Below are 19618 nucleotides of genomic sequence, written 5' to 3'. Positions count from 1 at the left end.
TTTAACCCCAGCTGACTGACAGCTGTGCAGAGGTTATTTAACGCCGGCTGAGTGACAGCTGTGCAGAGGTTATTTAACCCCGGCTGATTGACATCTGTGCAGAGAGATTATTTAACCCCGGCTGACTGACATCTGTGCAGAGATTATTTAACCCCGGCTGACTGACATCTGTGCAGAGAGATTATTTAACCCCGGCTGACTGACAGCTGTGCAGAGATTATTTAACCCCAGCTGACTGACAGCTGTGCAGAGGTTATTTAACCCCGTCTGACTGACAGCTGTGCAGAGAGATTACTTAACCCCGGCTGACTGACAGCTGTGCAGAGATTATTTAACCCCAGCTGACTGACATCTGTGCAGAGATTATTTAACCCCGGCTGACTGACATCTGTGCAGAGAGATTATTTAACCCCAGCTGACTGACAGCTGTGCAGAGGTTATTTAACGCTAGCTGACTGACATCTGTGCAGAGAGATTATTTAACCCCGGCTGACTGACAGCTGTGCAGAGAGATTATTTAACCCCGGCTGACTGACAGCTGTGCAGAGATGATTTAACCCCAGCTGAGTGACAGCTGTGCAGAGATTATTTAACCCCAGCTGAGTGACAGCTGTGCAGAGGTTATTTAACGCTGGCTGAGTGACATCTGTGCAGAGAGATTATTTAACCCCGGCTGACTGACATCTGTGCAGAGAGATTATTTAACCCCGGCTGACTGACATCTGTGCAGAGAGATTATTTAACCCCGGCTGACTGACATCTGTGCAGAGAGATTATTTAACCCTGGCTGACTGACAGCTGTGCAGAGATTATTTAACCCCAGCTGACTGACAGCTGTGCAGAGGTTATTTAACCCCGGTTGACTGACAGCTGTGCAGAGGTTATTTAACGCCGGCTGAGTGACATCTGTGCAGAGAGATTATTTAACCCCGGCTGACTGACAGCTGTGCAGAGATTATTTAACCCCAGCTGACAGCTGTGCAGAGGTTATTTAACGCCGGCTGAGTGACATCTGTGCAGAGAGGTTATTTAACCCCAGCTGACTGACAGCTGTGCAGAGGTTATTTAACCCCGGCTGACTGACAGCTGTGCAGAGATTATTTAACCCCAGCTGACTGACAGCTGTGCAGAGGTTATTTAACGCCGGCTGAGTGACATCTGTGCAGAGAGGTTGTTTAACCCCAGCTGACAGCTGTGCAGAGGTTATTTAACCCCGGCTGACTGACATCTGTGCAGAGGTTATTTAACCCCAGCTGACTGACAGCTGTGCAGAGGTTATTTAACCCCGGCTGATTGACATCTGTGCAGAGAGATTATTTAACCCCGGCTGACTGACATCTGTGCAGAGATTATTTAACCCCGGCTGACTGACATCTGTGCACAGAGATTATTTAACCCCGGCTGACTGACAGCTGTGCAGAGATTATTTAACCCCAGCTGACTGACAGCTGTGCAGAGGTTATTTAACGCCGGCTGAGTGACATCTGTGCAGAGAGATTATTTAACCCCAGCTGACTGACATCTGTGCAGAGGTTATTTACCCCGGCTGATTGGCATCTGTGCAGAGAGATTATTTAACCCCAGTTGACTGACATCTGTGTAGAGGTTATTTAACCCTGGCTGATTGACATCTGTGCAGAGAGATTATTTAACCCCAGCTGACTGACATCTGTGTAGAGGTTATTTAACGCCGGCTGAGTGACATCTGTGCAGAGAGATTATTTAACCCCAGCTGACTGACATCTGTGTAGAGGTTATTTAACCCCGGCTGATTGACATCTGTGCAGAGAGATTATTTAACCCCAGCTGATTGACATCTGTACAGAGGTTATTTAACCCCGTCTGATTGACATCTGTGCAGAGGTTAATTAACCCCGGCAAATCAACAGCTGTGTGGTGGCGTGTTCTTGGTTGTCCTTATGGCGCACCAGCTTTTGTGGTCTTTAGTGAACTTTATCCAACTGATGATCCATGGGTATTTCATGGGGTTTTTCCTCTTCACATCATGTGACCAGCACAGGGAAGCCTCACAGAGGTTAACCACGATGCAAACTTGTGAATAAAAACAACCGTAATCTGCCATTTTAAACACAAAAATAAACAAAAACATTTCAATATGTTAGCGCTATAGCTTTCTTTTTTGCACACCGCGGGTTACAAAGGAGGCAGAGCCCGAAATACGTTTGCCAGCAGCCCTTGCAAAATTCAAGCAAAAACAAGTAATGCACCCCTATGGCGGTACACAACTACATATATGCAGTTGGCCAAATTTGGTGAGTTTTTGATGAGAATATAACATAACTTTGTTACAAGCTCAAACATTGATGTTGCGTGATAAAGGCCTTTTAATAATAACTCACTTAAAGAAATAATGGCAAAACTAAATTAGGGAAAAGCAGCTGCTAACCAAATTCTTTGAAAAGAGAGGTGAGCTTGAAAGCTAGCTATATTGAGTTGGGGGGTCTGGGGGACCAAATTGCACCATTTTCTAGAAAAATGGTGCAATTTGGTGCATTCCTGTGCATTTTAACAGACAGGAATGCACCAAATTGCACCATTTTTCTAGAAAATGGTGCAATTTGGTCCCCCAGACTCCCCAACTCGATATTGCTCCCCCAACTTTAAAAAGGGTTCTGACTCCCAGGTGTGATCTAAGGTATACATGATGTAGACCTGGTTCGACTACGCATTAGAAATTTGGTGTTTGCGTTAATAAAAAAGAACATAACAGTGGCGGGGGGGGGGGGGGTCTTCACTATGGCTAGTACCTAGGGCCCAGAATTTGGTGCTACGCCCCTGAGCACAAGACGTATAGAACCAAAATTGCACAGTAAATGGAACAAAATCGTAAATGGTATGAATGATCCATATCATGTGACATACAAACCACAAATCAAATGACAAGGATCTATTCAGGCGTTATATATTGTTAAATAGACAAGATTTCTACAGCACTTTTCCATCTGATAAATGCTCAAAGCACTTCACGATACTGCACACACACACGCGCGCACACCAGCAGTGGCGGTCCTAGAGTGATTTACTCCTCGGGTGAATCCCCCTGCGTGCGCCCCCCCGCGCACACTAACGTGGCCACCACCTCCGCCCCACCACCCATGAAAACACTAACTTTGTCCAGAACACCCACAATCCCACAAATTAACTCACAACAGCTATTTTCAAGAACAAATTTCCAGTTTTAATGACTACTGCAATAACACAAAGAAATTGGCACAGTCTAATGTGTCATCATCCATGGACTTACCTGCAATCATCATCTCAAAAGTTTGCAGGAGGCATCATAATTGTTTGCCCCAGTGCTCACTATCCGTGATGTGAAATTCCATCGAGTAGGAGCATTTCTGGGCAACCTTGAGCAGCTTGCAGACTCAAGAAAAGACATCCTCTTTGTGGATTTTGAGAAAAATGTGGCAAACCCAGAGAGTGATGCAAAAAATATTCTTCACTCAGATAAGCATTTAGCCCCCTGAGACAGAACCAGATTCAGTCTGTGTGCATAGCAATGCACAAACATTGCACTGGGGGCTGTTGCTTTAACTTTGGCCTGCAAACCATTGAGAGCTGAAGCCATGACAGCAGCCATGGCTTCTTCGTAAGGAAGACTATCAAATGGCTTCGCCAAAATCCGGTCCACAACATTCAAATTGTCTGCCATTATGTGCAGCTTGCTACCTAGCTAACTTGCTAGCTGGGACTGGCGCGAGGCTAGTGTGAAGTTTGTCCGCCTGTGAGTGCTTTGTGACGGTGAAGGAGCTCAGCAGCACCCGCTGCTCGGTAGGGACAAAAACTGCGATAGAAGTCAGAAAGAGTGATAGACGTCAGTCTCCAAACACAAGCAGCTACAAAAAACCCCCACCAGAAACAGAAGCTCGATTTGTCGCTAGTCGTTTTTAACAAAGAAAATACCGCTAACAGGATTAGGAAAGTCTCCGGTTCAACTCAGAAAAGAATGAAAATTTAAAAATGCTCCCACGGATGTTTACACCAAAAGATCGCTGATTCGCTCATTTCGCTGTCAATCAAAAAGGGATTCAGCCTCAGGCAGATCATCCAATCATCATGCAGAAGCTGAGCGTCCGGGCCAGCCCACTGCCCCATAGACCCCCAGGCACGCTGAGCGTCCAATGGGCGGGACAAAGCACAGTATTTATCCAATGACTCGTCTCGTTTCGCTGCAGTCTTTGCTTCGCTGCTGAACTCTGTGATCGCTCAGCGTCCACACTGTTTATAGCACTGTGAAGCTGCGGGAATGAGTGAGAGGGAAGCCGCCATGGGACGGGAAGGTGGGGGCGCTGCTCTGCCGTAACGTAACCACGAACCCCCCCCACCCCGTTTTTTGTTTTTTTTACCGGTTTTTTTTCCGCACGGTTGTGCCGCCCCCCCCCCCCCCCGCGATGCCGCCCCGGGCGGCCCGCCTCCAGGACCGCCCCTGCACGCCAGTGGTTTTATTTGGAAGAACCAAAGAGAAAAGGGGGAAACTCTAGCATATTTTAGTTTACACGTGGCCTGAGATAAGGGGAAAATTTGTTGATTGCTATAAAATCATTAAAATAGTATTTGGCCCACAACAGTATTTTGCACGTAGCCAGCAACTGAGACTGGACTTTGTGGGCCAATACGATCCTGTGTCTACACAAGTAAACACCGAAACCATGAAGAAAATAAATATCTGGATTCTTCTTGCCTAATCCTGATGACCTCGCCGCCTCGTCCACTGAGACACGATATTGATGATAGTCTGTGGTTTTCTGAGTTGTCAGACATGAAAGTTTCCACTGATAAAGAAACAAAGTTCAGTTAATGCACTGCATTTCAAGCCGACGTGGATCCCAGATAGCGTTGTCACGGTATTAGAAACCTTTTAGCTGGCCGTTAGACCTGCTCTGAGCACCTGTCAGACAGAGTGCATGGGGGCGATTAGTAAATATCCATATTTACATGCTGCACAATGTTTATTTAAAATGACTGTTCATCCTTGTGTCTGATTGGCTACTAGGTTCTGATCATATGATTAAATACAGTCTATGTGATGGCAAAGAGCTGCTCTAAAAGCTTCGTCCCAGACATCACTGCAAATGTGTCTGATTCTGCATCATTAGTGTGCGTGGATTTATTCTTAAATTTAATGTTTACAGCTTATGGAAGTGTCGCTTTTAGAAACTGCACAACCCACATGTTGATCCAACTAATTAAGTGACATCATCACATGACCTGATTAATTAAAGGGCAAATTAATTAAAGGGAGTGGTGGAGTAATGGTTTGCCAGTTGAACTGTAACGCCAGCGATTGGGGTTTGTTTCCAGATTGCAGCCAAGCTCCCAACTGACACTTTGAACAAGGGTGCTGAGGAGGTGGTGAGACACGTGCCGTGGGCCTGTGTGGAAGTAAGCTTAGCACCTTCATTTGTCATGCACCACCACCAGTACTTCTTCTAGAAGATAATAATAAGTTGCACATAGTGAATAACATTCCAATCATGTTTGCCTGGTAATTATATATCATGACGGTTGAACAGTTTTAATTTTGATGCCAAATTCATTGCAAGATACAAGTTTCTGTTGGCTCTAAGAGAACACTTCGTCAGAAACTCAGTTGCTGCCATGGTAACAAAAATTCCACCACTACTCAAATCTCAGTAATCACTGAGGCGAGAGAGCAGATTTTTTATCTTAATCTTATAAACCCCACAACCTGCCAATGGGTTTGAAAAGTGTGTTTAAAAAAATATGACCAAAATGACACCTTTTATCTCAGTCAGAAACCGAACACTGAAATTTAGCAGAAGTTTTTAAAACTTATCTCTACTCCTTGACTGATTATGTGCACTGAGCACTTCCATTAAGAAAATTTCTGAACCTCATCTTAAGATATTTCATCAAAATCACTCTATTCAATGCTCTATTTTAACTGTTGCAAAAAATGTTCGCTGTATCTAGAGCTTGAAAAACAGTGTGAAGTAGACAGGAGAGTACTTGAAGAAAGAGATACTGTCAAGAAAGACAGAACAGACAAAGAAACATATGTATACTATATGTGTACCGTGCATCCGGAAAGTATTCACAGCGCTTCACTTTTTCCACATTTTGTTATGTTACAGCCTTACTCCAAAACGGAGTAACTTAATTTTTCCCTCAAAATTCACAACACCCCATAATGCCAACATTAAAAAAAAATTTTTGGGAAATTTTTGCAAATTTATTAAAATGAAAAACTAAGAAATCAGGTGTGTACTATAAGTATTCACAGCCTTTGCTCAGTACTTTGTCTTCTTAAAGTCTTCTTAAATATGATGCTTGGCGCTCCTATCTTTGGGCAATTTTGCACATTCCTCTTTGCAGCGCCTCTCAAGCATCATCCGGTTGGATGGGGAGCATCAGTGCACAGCTATTTCCAGATATCTTCTGATGTTCAATCAGGTTCAGGTGTGAGCCACTCCAGGACGTTCACAGAGTTTTCCTGGAGATGCTCCTTTGATATCTAGGATGTGTGCTTAGGGTCATTGTCCTGCTGGAAGATGAATCGTCATCCCAGTCTGAGGTCAATAGCGCTCTGGAACAGATTTTCATCCAGGACATCTCTGTGCATTGCTGCATTAATCTTTCCCTCAATTTTGACTAGTCTCTCAGTTCCTGCCACTGAAAAACATCCCCACAGCATGATGCTGCCACCACCATGCTTCACTGTAGGGATGCTGCTTGGTTTCCTCCAAACATGACACCTGGCATCAGACCAGAGAATTTTTTTCTCCCTTATTTAGCGGGAGTAGCTGAAAAACTACAGAGGATCTTCAGACAGCACAAAATCCCAGTTTACTTTAAACCTGTTAACACCTTGAGACAGAAATTAGTTCACCCTAAGGCCAGGATCCCTAATTACAAACAGAGCAATGTAGTGTATTCTATCAGATGTCAGGGGAACTGTAACGAACACTACATAGGTGAGACTAAGCAGCTGTTGCACAAAAGGCTATACCAGCACCACAGAGGGGGCGCTGGTGGACCTCAGTCTGCAGTTCATCTCCACCTTAAAGACACTAACCACCTGAATACATTTTTCTTTCTTACTCTAATCTCTTCTGATAACCACAGACAAGTAGAAAACTTTGTCTTTCACTGTTTAATTTAATTAAACATCCTTATCTCCACTGATTAATACCACTGCTGTTGATTGTTTCAATGCAGGATGACATCTTTGGGATTAAAGCATGTTAATGGTGCAAACTGGAAATGTAAACATACAGCTTTGTTAGAACTAAAAAACACATCTGTGAGCCTGCAGCACTGCTGAAACCACTGTTGTAGTAACAGTCACTAATGTAATAATTATCAACAGCCACTTGTCTCATTGCTTCAGAAGCAGTCCAGCAAAAAAATACTCATTCTAATCCAATTACATTTTTTCTCCAAATATGATTGGTTAATTGTGTGAGATTTCAGACCGTATAATACCGGGTGTAAGGTCGTAAAATATTCGACCGTTTCACATTTCATGTATTACTCCGTGCCCTGACCACACACGCTGCTATGCGTGGTGCTACGCTCACTGCTACGCAGATGTCAATAATGGTGGTGTCATTTCAGAGCAAGAGAAAGTCGCATAGCGTCGGCGATGCTGAAATGGGTTTTAAGATGCCATACGAAATTATTGATGTGGATTCTGATACAGAATTACTGTTTCATATTTGATGGATTTGATGGATTACTCCACACCCTGAACACTGTTGGAGCGACGCTGCCTTGACAGTAAACCTCGCCGGCTGGATTGCCTACAAAAAATAAACCATGCAAACAATGGAATTGGATTAGAATGGGAATAACCCCGTTGTGTCTGATTTGTGGACGTTCATGCTGGATTATGGTCGCAAATATCCATTTTTGCTTTACTTTAAAACTCCTTTTTAAAGTAAAGCTCAATTTGCGACTGTATGAACAGCATGAACGTCTGCAAATCATGAGACACAACAGGGTTATTCCCTAATTTGACACACACCCAAATTTCCAATATTTACTTCGTTTTTTATTGTAACAGTGGCCGTTATTATAATAATATTGTATTGAGCAACCACTGTTGTAATAACTGTGACTACTGCAATAAAAAAATAAATAAAAATCAAGCAACAATGTTAACAAAAAGAAAAAAAAATTCAAAATTCCACCTGCAGTATCAATCACTAATGTAATAAAAATTATTACAATAGTGGTTGCATTTGTAAGACTTGTTACCATAGCAACCATTGACTGCAATATTGACTGCAACACAAAGAGATCCTCCCAAACAGGACCTGCCATATGGGGGTCAGTGAATTCACCTGCAGCCGCTCACGTCGCCTCATTGCCTCTGCTTCCTCCAACTATATTTACCACGTCACCTTCTGGAACACCGGATTCATTTGACAGATTTAACTGTAACCTGATTATACGTCACATTTACGACCGGCTCATACGGGCCCTTAGGCTGTGATGCTCTGTGTCTGCTGGGTGGGAAGCTAAGTCCATCTTCTTTGTGTTACATGGAGAAGTATTTTCGGCAGATTGGGTTGCTTTCACTCAGAACGGTTGCACTCAAGGGACTCGGGTCTTCTCCACAGACACGATAAGACAGCCTCTGTAATGAAGATAATGAGGTCTAACACTGACTGATGACACTCGTGAACCTTGTGTCCTTTGCCCTATGCTGATGTTAGTGATACTGGATTAGTGGAGCTAATGAGAGCAAACTACCCCTCCTCTTAACCCAGTGTATGGTGGGACAGGTGAGAATCCCCGTGACCTATAACAGTGGAAAACATGGATGGGTGTGTCATGTCTGTGGTGGGGTATTGTATGCACTCTAATAAGTGCCATACTAGCTTTGAGGAAAATTATGACCTCCATTAAGTGTGCTTTTATCGCCATTATTGTCTGTCATTTTGTTTGTCAGCAGGATTTCTCAAAATAAACAAATTTCAGTATTGGAGAGGTCGATCTTGGGTCAAACAAGAACCCATTTAGTGTATGGACCAAGCAGGCTGTCGGTACCTCTTAAAGTACCCAAATAACACTTACAATCCAGTGTCAGTGTACCATGGCCTACACAAAATGCACGGTCGCTTTCCCAGAACAGCAGCTATGGTTTGGTACGGGTCAGTGAAGGGTTACACAGGGGTCAAAATTTTAAAATGCTCTAATCGTACTGAAGAGTATTCTATATTATTATAACTTTACCGAGGCGTTGGTAGGCCGGTATCGTTGATTTACGTCGATGCTATCTGGCTATACCCGCTCGCTGTGCGTAAACAAATGATGTCATAGCGCGCTCAGCCCAAGAACTGTCCGCAGAGGGGAAAAAAATAAAAAATAAATAAAAAGGCGAGAAGTGTGTGTTGGTCCCAATATGGATATTCCGTATGATTTTCTCATGGATAGTACGACAACAGCAGCCATGAGCAGCCAGCTTGATGGACGCACTGGCGAATGACGCACAGCGCGCGCCAGCTGACACGACAAAAGTTAAAGTGAGCCAACTTTTTATGTACGCGTTACGTGTTGTGTATCTCAGTAAAAGTGATAATAATGCAAATAACATGCTGTTGTCGTGCGGTGTGCATTTTCTGAGTCCCTCCGTTCATGAACAGTCACTCAAAATGACAGATATTCGTCCTTGTCTAACTCGGGCGAATATCTGTCATTTTGGGTGACTGTTCATGAACGTCGTGCCTCTGAAAATGCACACCGCCCACCAAAAGCATGTTATTGTATTATTATTTGTCTAATCATTAAGATTTGCTCCAGTAACGGGAGGTTGGCTAAAAAAAAAAAAAAGAAATCCAAAATGTTTTTGTATTTGGTTGTTTTAAAGTTTGTTTTTTAAAATTAATTTTTTTTTTTTTTTTTTACAGTGCAGGATGTTATGTTTAAATGTGATTGTTATCTGTTCAACTTGCACATGCATTCTTTTATTTTTACATTTTAGAAACGTCACTTTTTTACATAGCTACTTTTTTAAATTTGTGAGCATTTGAGCACACTTTGGTGAGTAGGGACATTATAGGAATACAGTGTGCGCGGTACCTTCCTCACTACCGAATGCACTCCACTTACTGTAAATATATTCATACTTAAGCACTGACACAGAGCAGAGTGATCCAAACTGCTGGCTTTAAAATCATACATGGTAATTCTAGAAGGGTCAAATCCAAACACTGGGCGAACTTTCAGACGCTGCTTTCATCTCGTGTCTGTTCACCAAAGAGGCACCAGTACCACCTGGATACAATACCAACAAAACTTTCAAAAAAGTTTCACTCAAGTGCTCTAGTGTCTGCTCAAATAACCACAAAAAATTGATATTCCTATGGCAATCTGACTGACACAAATATAATTTTGTTTAATAAATATATACAAATAACTTCAAATTTTGCATCACCACTCTTAGCTTCATAGTGGTATAAAGCGGAGAAGGATTTTCTTTCACCAAAACAGATCAAATCTAGGCTTGCGTCTCAGATGTAACTTCTGGCAATTTGTAGCTGAACTTTCAGATCTTCTTTTTAAGAAAGTCCTCCTTTATACTACTTCTTGTTGAAGCTGTACAACTGGTGATACAAAATGCAAAACATGCACTGTGCACAATTTCTCCAATCACAGACACATAAGCCTATAACAACTTCTGGGTTGTCTGGGTGTCTTGGTGGCTTTCCTCACTCTTCTCCTTCTTGCACAGTCACTCAGTTGTATACTCCAAGCAGATTTACCACAGAGTGGCATACTGTTTGCATTTCTTTGTAATTTATGTAAATAAAGTCCAAGACATATTCAGTGGCAGTTTTACCATCAGAGAAGTTTGTCATAACTAACACAAAAGACTCCAAGCTGTCACTGATGTTGAAAGGGGCAACACACGGTATTAAGAACAGAAGTATGTAAACTGTTGTCATAATGATTTAAAAAGAATAAACACAGTTGTGTTGTTTGACAATAAATGGCTTCACCCAACCACTAACCATGAGTGAAAAAAAGTTCTTGGGGTATCATTCATATTCTCTGAAAAATGGACAAGAAAAAAAAAAAAAAAAAAAAAAAAAAAATCAAATATTCTGCCAGGGGATGTGAACTTCTGAGCACAGCTTTAAATGTGAATCAAATCATCATTAGTACAAAACTGAAAAACAAATCCATTCCTCTTACACAGAAAACAAAGAGCACATCCACTGGCACAGAAAGCATAACGGACCTGACAAAGTGTCACTATTTGAGCCAATATGAGAAATTATTAGTTTGGAAATTCAGATTGAATTACCACTCTTGTGTTTTTCTGAGTACACTAGATACATACTGATGGTGTTCCCCCCGAGCAGCTTGAACTGATTTCTGCTTCTGTTTTTGGATTTAATTCTTCAGTTAAACCTTCACAGACCTATGTGGTTTTACCATTAAATATATATATACTCTATGCTACATAGCAAAATTTAGTTCTGATTAACTGCATCATGCTTCCAGCTTAGCTCAAAGCATCTGAAGACATTTTACTCGATTAAAACTCTGATCCTATGTTTTTTCTTTTTTCTTTAACAAGATCAGGGCAGCGCTCGTCTGTATCAGGCAGAGTGCACTTATCTGAATGACAAACACGGGGCCCTTTGTCTGCCATGATAGAAAATGACATTGAGAAATCGCACTGTAGCTTCCGTAACAAAACATGGCGCTGCCTCTTTGTCATACCATATATGGACGGGTGATCTGGCAACGTCCCGCGGTTTGATTCTGTTAGCGGGACTGACCTGTGACCTCTTTTTTCTGTGTGAGTCCAGTGTAACTGTTTATGTCAACATCACTCCTCTCCCTCCATCCTGACTGAGCGGCTCCCGCTCACAGCAAGTATATCTGCACCAACGCCTCCAGCTTTTCCCAAAAAGTTAGAACAACAGATGTTCACGTACACCAGAAAATGTATTTGTACAAACACAGACACACATGCCATGAAACACACTGGCAATAATCAAATAAAAATCACTTGTATATACATGTACTGTATGTACACACATGCAGTATTTATCAGTTATAAATTAAGACAAATTGCTGCAAATAGTCAAACATACAAAGTCAATTTGAGTTATTTAAAGCATAACAAGTTGTTTTATGCCCTTAAATATAATCACTGTGTATTTGAAGTATCACCGCTGCACTGGGTTCTTTGACACTAAAATATGTATTACAGAGACTCCGGGGGGGTGATTTTGTTCAGCTTTTACAAGAAAGATATTCATTCTAAATCCACAGGAGACATACTGAGCACATGGAGTCATTAGCAAAGTGATGACTTGCTTTCTATATCAGGTATTATTTTTTAAAAGACAAGGTTAGAAAGGATTAGTAAGAAGCTGAAAATTGCTTGATACAATTCCTTAATCATCCTCAACAGCTTATTAAAAATCCCCATGTGTCCTCCTAGAGCTTTTTCCCCTTAAGATGTCACAATGTCACAAGTGTTAAGCCCCTGTCATACATAGCAAGAATGTGGAGGAACAATTCCAACACAGAAAATATTGCCATAATCTGACACAGTCAGGAGGAAAAGAGGCGTGGTCAGCCGTGGTCCGAACGCATCCGGACTGCCTCGTGCACCCCTGCAGGATGCAGCCTGAACATATTTCAGACAACAGTCAGATGACGCAGACTGCTGTCAGAAGGCACTGACATTGAAGTTGTCACTCACTCACCCATGCAATCAAATCTCCGCTTGTCCTCACATTCCCAGCACTAAACTGACTTCTCATCAGTGTGTGTCTCACATGATGGAGTGCGCACGTCTACGTGTGTAAAACAGGTGATCTGAGTGATGAGTGTGTGTCCACTCAGCTACATGTGTGTTCGCAATGGCTGAACGAGCCGTGTGTGCCTGCATGTATAGAACAGGTGATCAAAGCAGTGTGCGAGTGTGTGGCTGAAATGTTCACTCAGGTGCATGTATATGTGTTCATGCGAGCACAGGAGCTGTCCACCCAGAGAGCGCACAAACAGTCTGACAGCTCTTAGTGAGCGCCTGCTGTCAGTCCGTTGAAAAATCCCTTTAGGTGTTTGATCAGTATATACTTGCATTGGTAGATTTTATTGGTCTGGCTGGACTCCATAACTGCTGTTGAACTGTTCTGGCAGTGCGCCAACGGCCCACATGTGTGCAACTCTCAAATGCAGCCAGTGGACCTTCTCTTTTTTTAAACTCTTTTTTTTGTTGTTGTCATTTTACTTGATACGCATTTTAACACAACTACAGTTGGATTATTGTGGTGGGACGGCACTTCCCATTGGATTTATTTATACCAGAGGTGGATTATGCATTTGTCAGCTGATCGATGTTGCCAGCACACAGCGCAGCTGGGTGAAAGGGACTTGACCAGCTGTCTGCGAGGTACGCGAGGTACCGGAGGCGAGTTCCATGTTTAGTTACGTCGTCATGTACTGGGCAAACATTTCCACATCATACCCGCTACAGACTTAGGAGGTGTACGTGTAACAATATGTGCATTACAGCGGTGACATCCCGTTCAGCTGCACTGCTGTGCACTGCACCAAACCTCTGATACGCGCACAGTGCCACATACGTTATTACATATCAACATTTCCTTCACCCCCAGATTGTTTCAGATGCTGTTTTGATGCATCAGAATATGTAAATTGCAGTCAGATGGTCATCAGATTACAAATGGACCGCTGTCGGATAGGTGTCCCATCTCGCCATCTCGACAGCGCCCGGAGAGTTTTGAACATGTGCATTACACTCGGGGCCACCGGCCGATTTTGACCAACTGTGTCGACTTCCACAGATGGCTGTCAAAACATTGTAGAACTGAAATCCGACACTTTTCGGATGTGCGCTGATTCATAATTCTGACGCCACTCTGCGTGATTACGGCTGTGTGACGGGGGTATTACTGATGTTGAAAGTGTTTCTCAGAAATACAGTCCACACCAGGTCATTTATATCTATGCAGTGCCATCTGAATTGTTTGATAAATGAGATTTCATGAAATTTAAACAGATAATATACATCAAATAGACGTCATGACCCCCACTGTGATACTGTTAACCCCACTGTGATGTCATCATCCCACTGCGATGCTGTGGCCCCATTGTGCCACCATCGCTCCACTGACATGCAATGACACCGGACGCCATGTCCCCACCGTGAAATGGTGTTGATTTATAAAAAAAATACAAAAATAATTATTTTTTTCATGTTTTAAAGGGGGCAGCATGGTGGCTTAGTGGTTAGCACTGTTGCCTCACAGCGAGAAGGTTGTGGGTTCAATTCCCGTGGCCTTTCTGTGTGGAGATTGCATGTTCTCCCCGTGTTTGCGTGGGTTTCCTCCGGGTGCTCCGGTTTCCTCCCACATCCAAAGACATGCGGGTTAGGTGGATTGGAATCTTTAAAAATGTCCGTAGGTGTGTGTGTGGGTGTGTCTGTGTTTGTTTGTCTATTTGTGGCCCTGTGACAGACTAGCGTCCTGTCCTGGGTGTACCCCGCCTCGCGCTCTATGACTGCTGGGATAGGCTCCAGCCCCCCGCGACCCTTAATTGGACTAAGCGGTAGAAGATGGATGGATGGATGGATGTTTTAAAGGGAATGAAAAGAAAATAAGATTCAGAGACTGAAGCTAGCTTATGAAGATTTTGCTCATTCTAACTGGGCAGTAAAAATCCACAAAAGCCAAACTGGTGCGAGCCTGTGAGCTAGTTCACGTGGAATACTGGAGCTACACTGCATACACAGACACACCTCACACCACATAATTACCCCATTCTTTCCACAAAAATACACTCTTTCTACATTAATCATTACACTGGGCAGGCTGTTTAAAATGCAAAATTTCCAGCCCCCTCCATGCAAACACTGCCACTGCTGCATCCATATTACTACTGCTGCTCAGCACCTTCTCCACCCAAGCATCCACCTGATTAGGGAAAAGTGTGAATTATCACTCCTCGATAGCACAAGCGAGGATCTGCAGGGAGTAATGAGGTTGAGCCCTACAGGCTAAACTCAAACTATGTTCTGCTGCTGCAATAAACACGCTTTCAAGGTGAGTTGTCTGACTGAAATGTCATCAGAACCATAATATCTGACACTATTATATGTTTGAACTTAATCACCAGGTTTGGTGATTAAGTTGGTGAAAAGTTGGATAGAACTCTAAGCCTCAATTACATAAGGCCAGGCTTTAAAAAATATTATATATTTTTCAATATTGCAGTAAAAATCACTATTATTACAGACTGTGAGCTTAATCAACATTGTCTCTTAACTGTGATGTCATAAATGTGATCATAACATCATGATCTCATTCTTTGGTGTTTACTTCCAAAGCACCGCATGACTGTTTAATCATCCATCCGTTTTCTATAACCGCTTACCCCAATTAAGGGTCACGGGGGGCTGGAGCCTATCCCAGCCGTCATAGGGGTAAGGCGGGCTACACCCTGGACAGGGCGCCAGTCTGTCGCAGGGCCACATACAGATAAACACACACATTCACATGCACACACACGCCAGCAGAAGTTTCCAGTGCACCTAACCTGCATGTCTTTGGATGTGGGAGGAAGCTGGAGCACCCAGAGGGAACTCACATAAGCACGGAGAGAGCATGCAAACTCTACACAGAAAGGCCACTGGTGGGATTCGATCCTATGACTTTTCTGCTGTGAGGCAACAGTCCTAACCACTAAGTCACCGTGCAGCCCTGTTTAGTCAAAAATAATCAAATAATACACTTGTGCATGATACAAGAAATGACATCAAAATGTCATAAGAGTGAAAGCTCAAAGAGGGTACACAATGACTGTTAGTATATTGTCAAGCCAACTGAGAGGAGGCTATACACCCATTTTCAGCTTTTGACTAATTTTTTTTTTCTGAATTTTTGCCTGTTGTGACTAGATTGTTTTTAGCCAAATTATCCTTCCAATTTGTGACTTAAGCTTTGTAAAACTGGTTTCCTTGCATAACCTTTGCCTTGGTGTGTTTGTTAGCAGAACTGATTCATTTTAGTTGAAACACCTTCTGTGGTCATTATTGCACAAACACTTCAAAGAATGTGCTTTTTTGACAGTAACTCACACAACCCCGCAACGGTTGTACACGGACAGGTATGTGTTTTAACGAGCGCTATTGTGGTTGTGGTTATTCTCGATCTAAGTGTTGCCCTCTGGTAACTTTCATCTTGCCCCTGAAGAAGCGTGGAAGCTGACACGGAATGCAGTCACGTTTGTTCACAACATACAACCAAACAGAATTAATGGCACAGAATTGCAACTAACGATGTTATTCTAAAAAGACATTTGGCATTATTTTAACAAGCCAACTTTCGTGCTAAAAGCCAAACAATGTTCCTTTGAGATTTTTGAAGTTCCTGCTTATAAAATCTAAAAAGAAGCTGCCAGTCACTGCACAAACAACAACACATTTGTCCTGTTTTGTTTTGTTTTTTTTGTGTACACTTTCACAAGAATTACAACAGACACTGAATTTCTTTTTTAGATAACAGCAGGGAACAAACATTTCCTCTGTCACGCTGTCTGTCCTATTTTGTGCAGATTTCTTTTCACCTCCAGCACCTCAGAACACATTTGATACACTGCATAAATTAAAGCAGAGGCTCATTAAAAGACCCTGTAGCGTTCTGATGTTGTTGTGATTTTGTTTAGCTGCTGTTATTAGTATTAGTTTTTCTTTTCTTTTTTTTTTTAATTTACATAGCTTACATGTCTTGCGATGTTCAGAAGACAGCAGCTTCCTGTATTGTCTTTGTGAACATCTGATCGATTCATAACACTCCCAGCACCTCGACATCTCAGCGCGAGCGTCATCGTTTTCTCTCTCAGAAAGAGATGCTGCCCTCTTTCCTGTTGAAGTTGATCTCTGGGTGAACATGAATCTGTCACCTCAGCCGCCTCAGATCCAGATGGGAACTGAAGGCTCTTTAACTTTGGTCAGGGAGTTTTTCTTCCACATGCTCGTCACAGGTGGCTCTCCATGCTCTTTCTTCGAGCTTTGTAGCACTGCACTTTGTCTGTGACGCTGATGTCATCCACTACGGTGCAGTTGCTGATGGTTTCCTTGTGTAGCGGGGAAGTGCACGTGCCAGTCGTCTTACTGCATGCCACACCATTGTGGCAGCTGTCCACTAGCATGCACCTCTCCTCGGGGCTGCAGACGGGGACCGAGGCTTTGGTGATATCTGAGAGGTGAGGCAGTCGAGACATGTGGTTTAACAGGCTGCTGCTCTTTACGTTGGGGGTGTTGCTGTATGTGTGGCGGTATTCCTCCTCAATGTTCCTTCCAAGTTTCCAGCGCTTCCACTTTTTCATGACCTCGGACTGCACCTTTAGAAAGAGGAAAAAAAAAGGAAGAAAGTCAGCATTTATGATGTCATGGCATGTAAGAAAGAAGTCAGGGCTTGACAAAACAAAAGTGTTGTGCAGATGAAGAAACTCACTTCTTTGTTAACAAAACAGTACAAGATGGCCACCAGCAGACCCTGCGGAGACGATTCAGAGTTAAGTCCACTGCTGGTATCACAGCATTAATCATAATCATAGCAGAGCTCAGTAATAACAGTGTCTTATAATTAGGGATGCACCAATACCACTTTTTTCCAGACTAAGTACTTACATTTGGGTAATAGTCGATACTGAGTACCGATACGAATACTTGATACAATTACAGTTTTATGATGACTTTGAAAACATGTTTTATTCATCAGCTGTTCCTTACTTTTTGACTGTAACTGCTACCAATATCATTAGCTTTGTTTTTATTTACAAACATTTCGCTGAAATCATGTTACATCACTTTTTGACTACAACAAATTGTCCTTTAACATTAATCGTGTGTTTCTTAACAAACATGACACTGCCAGACATCTCACTTAAATGGAACCTGTGGACTTCAGCACTACAAAATATAAAACACCACATCAGCAACAGAACTGAAATTGTCCATCACTAACTATTTATATCTGTGAGGATTAAAAGCCTTTTTTGACAATGTGAGGGGCAGATTCCTTTTGATGAAAAGAAGCTTCTCTGGATTATCAGCTGTGTGCCTGTTTCTGTTTTCATCTACAATGTGTGGCATTGAGCTAAACAGCCTTTCACACGCCACACTATTTTTGTTTTTACTTTTAATTAAATATGTATCGTAACATACCCAAATATATACCGTAAATGGTTTTTTAACCTAAAGTGGAACACGTAATACTGGAGGAGCACGGCGTACACGCACACACGGTGTTGCGCGGTGCCTCTGCACCACACAAAGGCAAAACGGAGTAATTTTAACATTGTTTTATTTTATTTTTTTTCTTTGTGGATCATGGGATAATTTCATTGTGTGCAGACAGAATCACCTGATGCCAATGGTAACTGGGCTATTAATAAGAAGCAGTAACTCTGTCAAATTGTGGTGCAAAGTGCAGCACGTGGAGGGGAGCGGAGGTTCAGGTGACAGCACCAAAGACATCCAACAAATGGATTACACCTGTAGCAGACCGAGCCGGTCTCCCATCGGCCTGGACAGCCACACCAGGGGCTGAAACTCACCAACCTGATGGACAATCTCCACCGCTGAAATCGTGATCTGAGTTCTGACGGAGCAACTGTGGCTCCATCACAGACTGCCAAAGTCACAGAGGAACTTTTTTCAGCCACGACAAGGAATCAAAGTATTTTCAGTAGGGCTGGGCAACGTTAACGCGCTAACGTTGCGTTAATTATTGAGGTCATTATCGCCGACAATTTTGTTCCTCCCCTTAACGCTGCGGTTTTTTAAAAAACTTTTTTTAGCCTTTTATGACTGTTGCTCGTTGCCTTTTATTTTGAAAGCGTCAATCGGGGGCGAGCTTATGCTGCTGCTTCCTGCTGATAGCTGAGTTCACACAGAAAACGACACGAGGATCGAGAAAAGTACAGGCTATGCAATGCACAACAAAACAAAATGCAGAAAGATGCCGAACTTTTGAATGGACATTTTCGGTACAAAGTTCTACAGGATCAGGCCCAGATCCAGACCGGTTTGGACTGATGCAGCTGCATCGGTCAAATTTTTTTTTTACGCATCGTTCGTCATCGGTAAAAAAAAAAATCTTGAATAATCTCGAATAGCCGAACGTGTCCCCGCGGTGAACACAGCTTTTCGGTAGTTTTCATGTCAACCTATAGTCCGTAAATTATACGGATTTTTCCGAGTTTCAGAGTCATACGGACGTACAAATAAAGTCGGATATTAAGGGTTTGGTCTGTAATAACCTATTTCTGCAGCGCGGCTCCACTTTGAAACCATGAACCATTGAAGCAATGCTTTGATCCAGTAGCTCGTTGGTTCTTTGATTCACTGCTCTTCAGAAACGGCAAGCCGCTTCTTAACCCCTCGCAAAGCCATTAAAATATCGTCAGTCACTTTTGTGTGGATTAAAGTCACTAACTGGGACTCTTGTCTTGTTGCTGTCAAGAAACGAGAATCGTCCTCCATTCCGTTCACACAGCTCGAAACGCTGCACGGCTGAGACAGTGTCCGGTCGGAATTAATAACTTCAAAATGAATTGCCGCTTTAAATAAAATGAC

General features: G+C 42.7%; 1 protein-coding gene and 1 long non-coding RNA gene across 3 annotated transcripts in view; one reads left to right on the top strand and one right to left on the bottom strand.

The window, feature by feature from the left end:
- The first annotated feature begins 11106 nt into the window (after nucleotides 1-11106).
- LOC117527665 lies at nucleotides 11107-19254 on the top strand. The gene is made up of 3 exons (XR_004565585.1): nucleotides 11107-12478; nucleotides 17469-17472; nucleotides 19243-19254. It is a non-coding gene; the product is annotated as an uncharacterized LOC117527665 (long non-coding RNA).
- gcgra (glucagon receptor a) overlaps nucleotides 15945-19618 on the bottom strand; it is a 114706-nt gene continuing 111032 nt past the window's right edge. For both annotated transcript variants that reach the window (XM_034190102.1, XM_034190103.1), the window contains exons 13-14: nucleotides 17493-17534; nucleotides 15945-17379 (exon numbers count right to left, since the gene is read on the bottom strand). In XM_034190102.1, the coding sequence (XP_034045993.1) occupies nucleotides 17014-17379; nucleotides 17493-17534 (408 nt within the window). In that variant the 3' untranslated portion in view covers nucleotides 15945-17013. The remainder of the gene's footprint in view (nucleotides 17380-17492; nucleotides 17535-19618) is intronic.

Source organism: Thalassophryne amazonica, chromosome 16, assembly GCF_902500255.1.
Source record: "Thalassophryne amazonica chromosome 16, fThaAma1.1, whole genome shotgun sequence".
Lineage (NCBI taxonomy): Eukaryota > Metazoa > Chordata > Actinopteri > Batrachoidiformes > Batrachoididae > Thalassophryne > Thalassophryne amazonica.
Note: the sequence above shows the minus strand (reverse complement) of the source record. Positions and strands in the feature narration are given on the sequence as shown.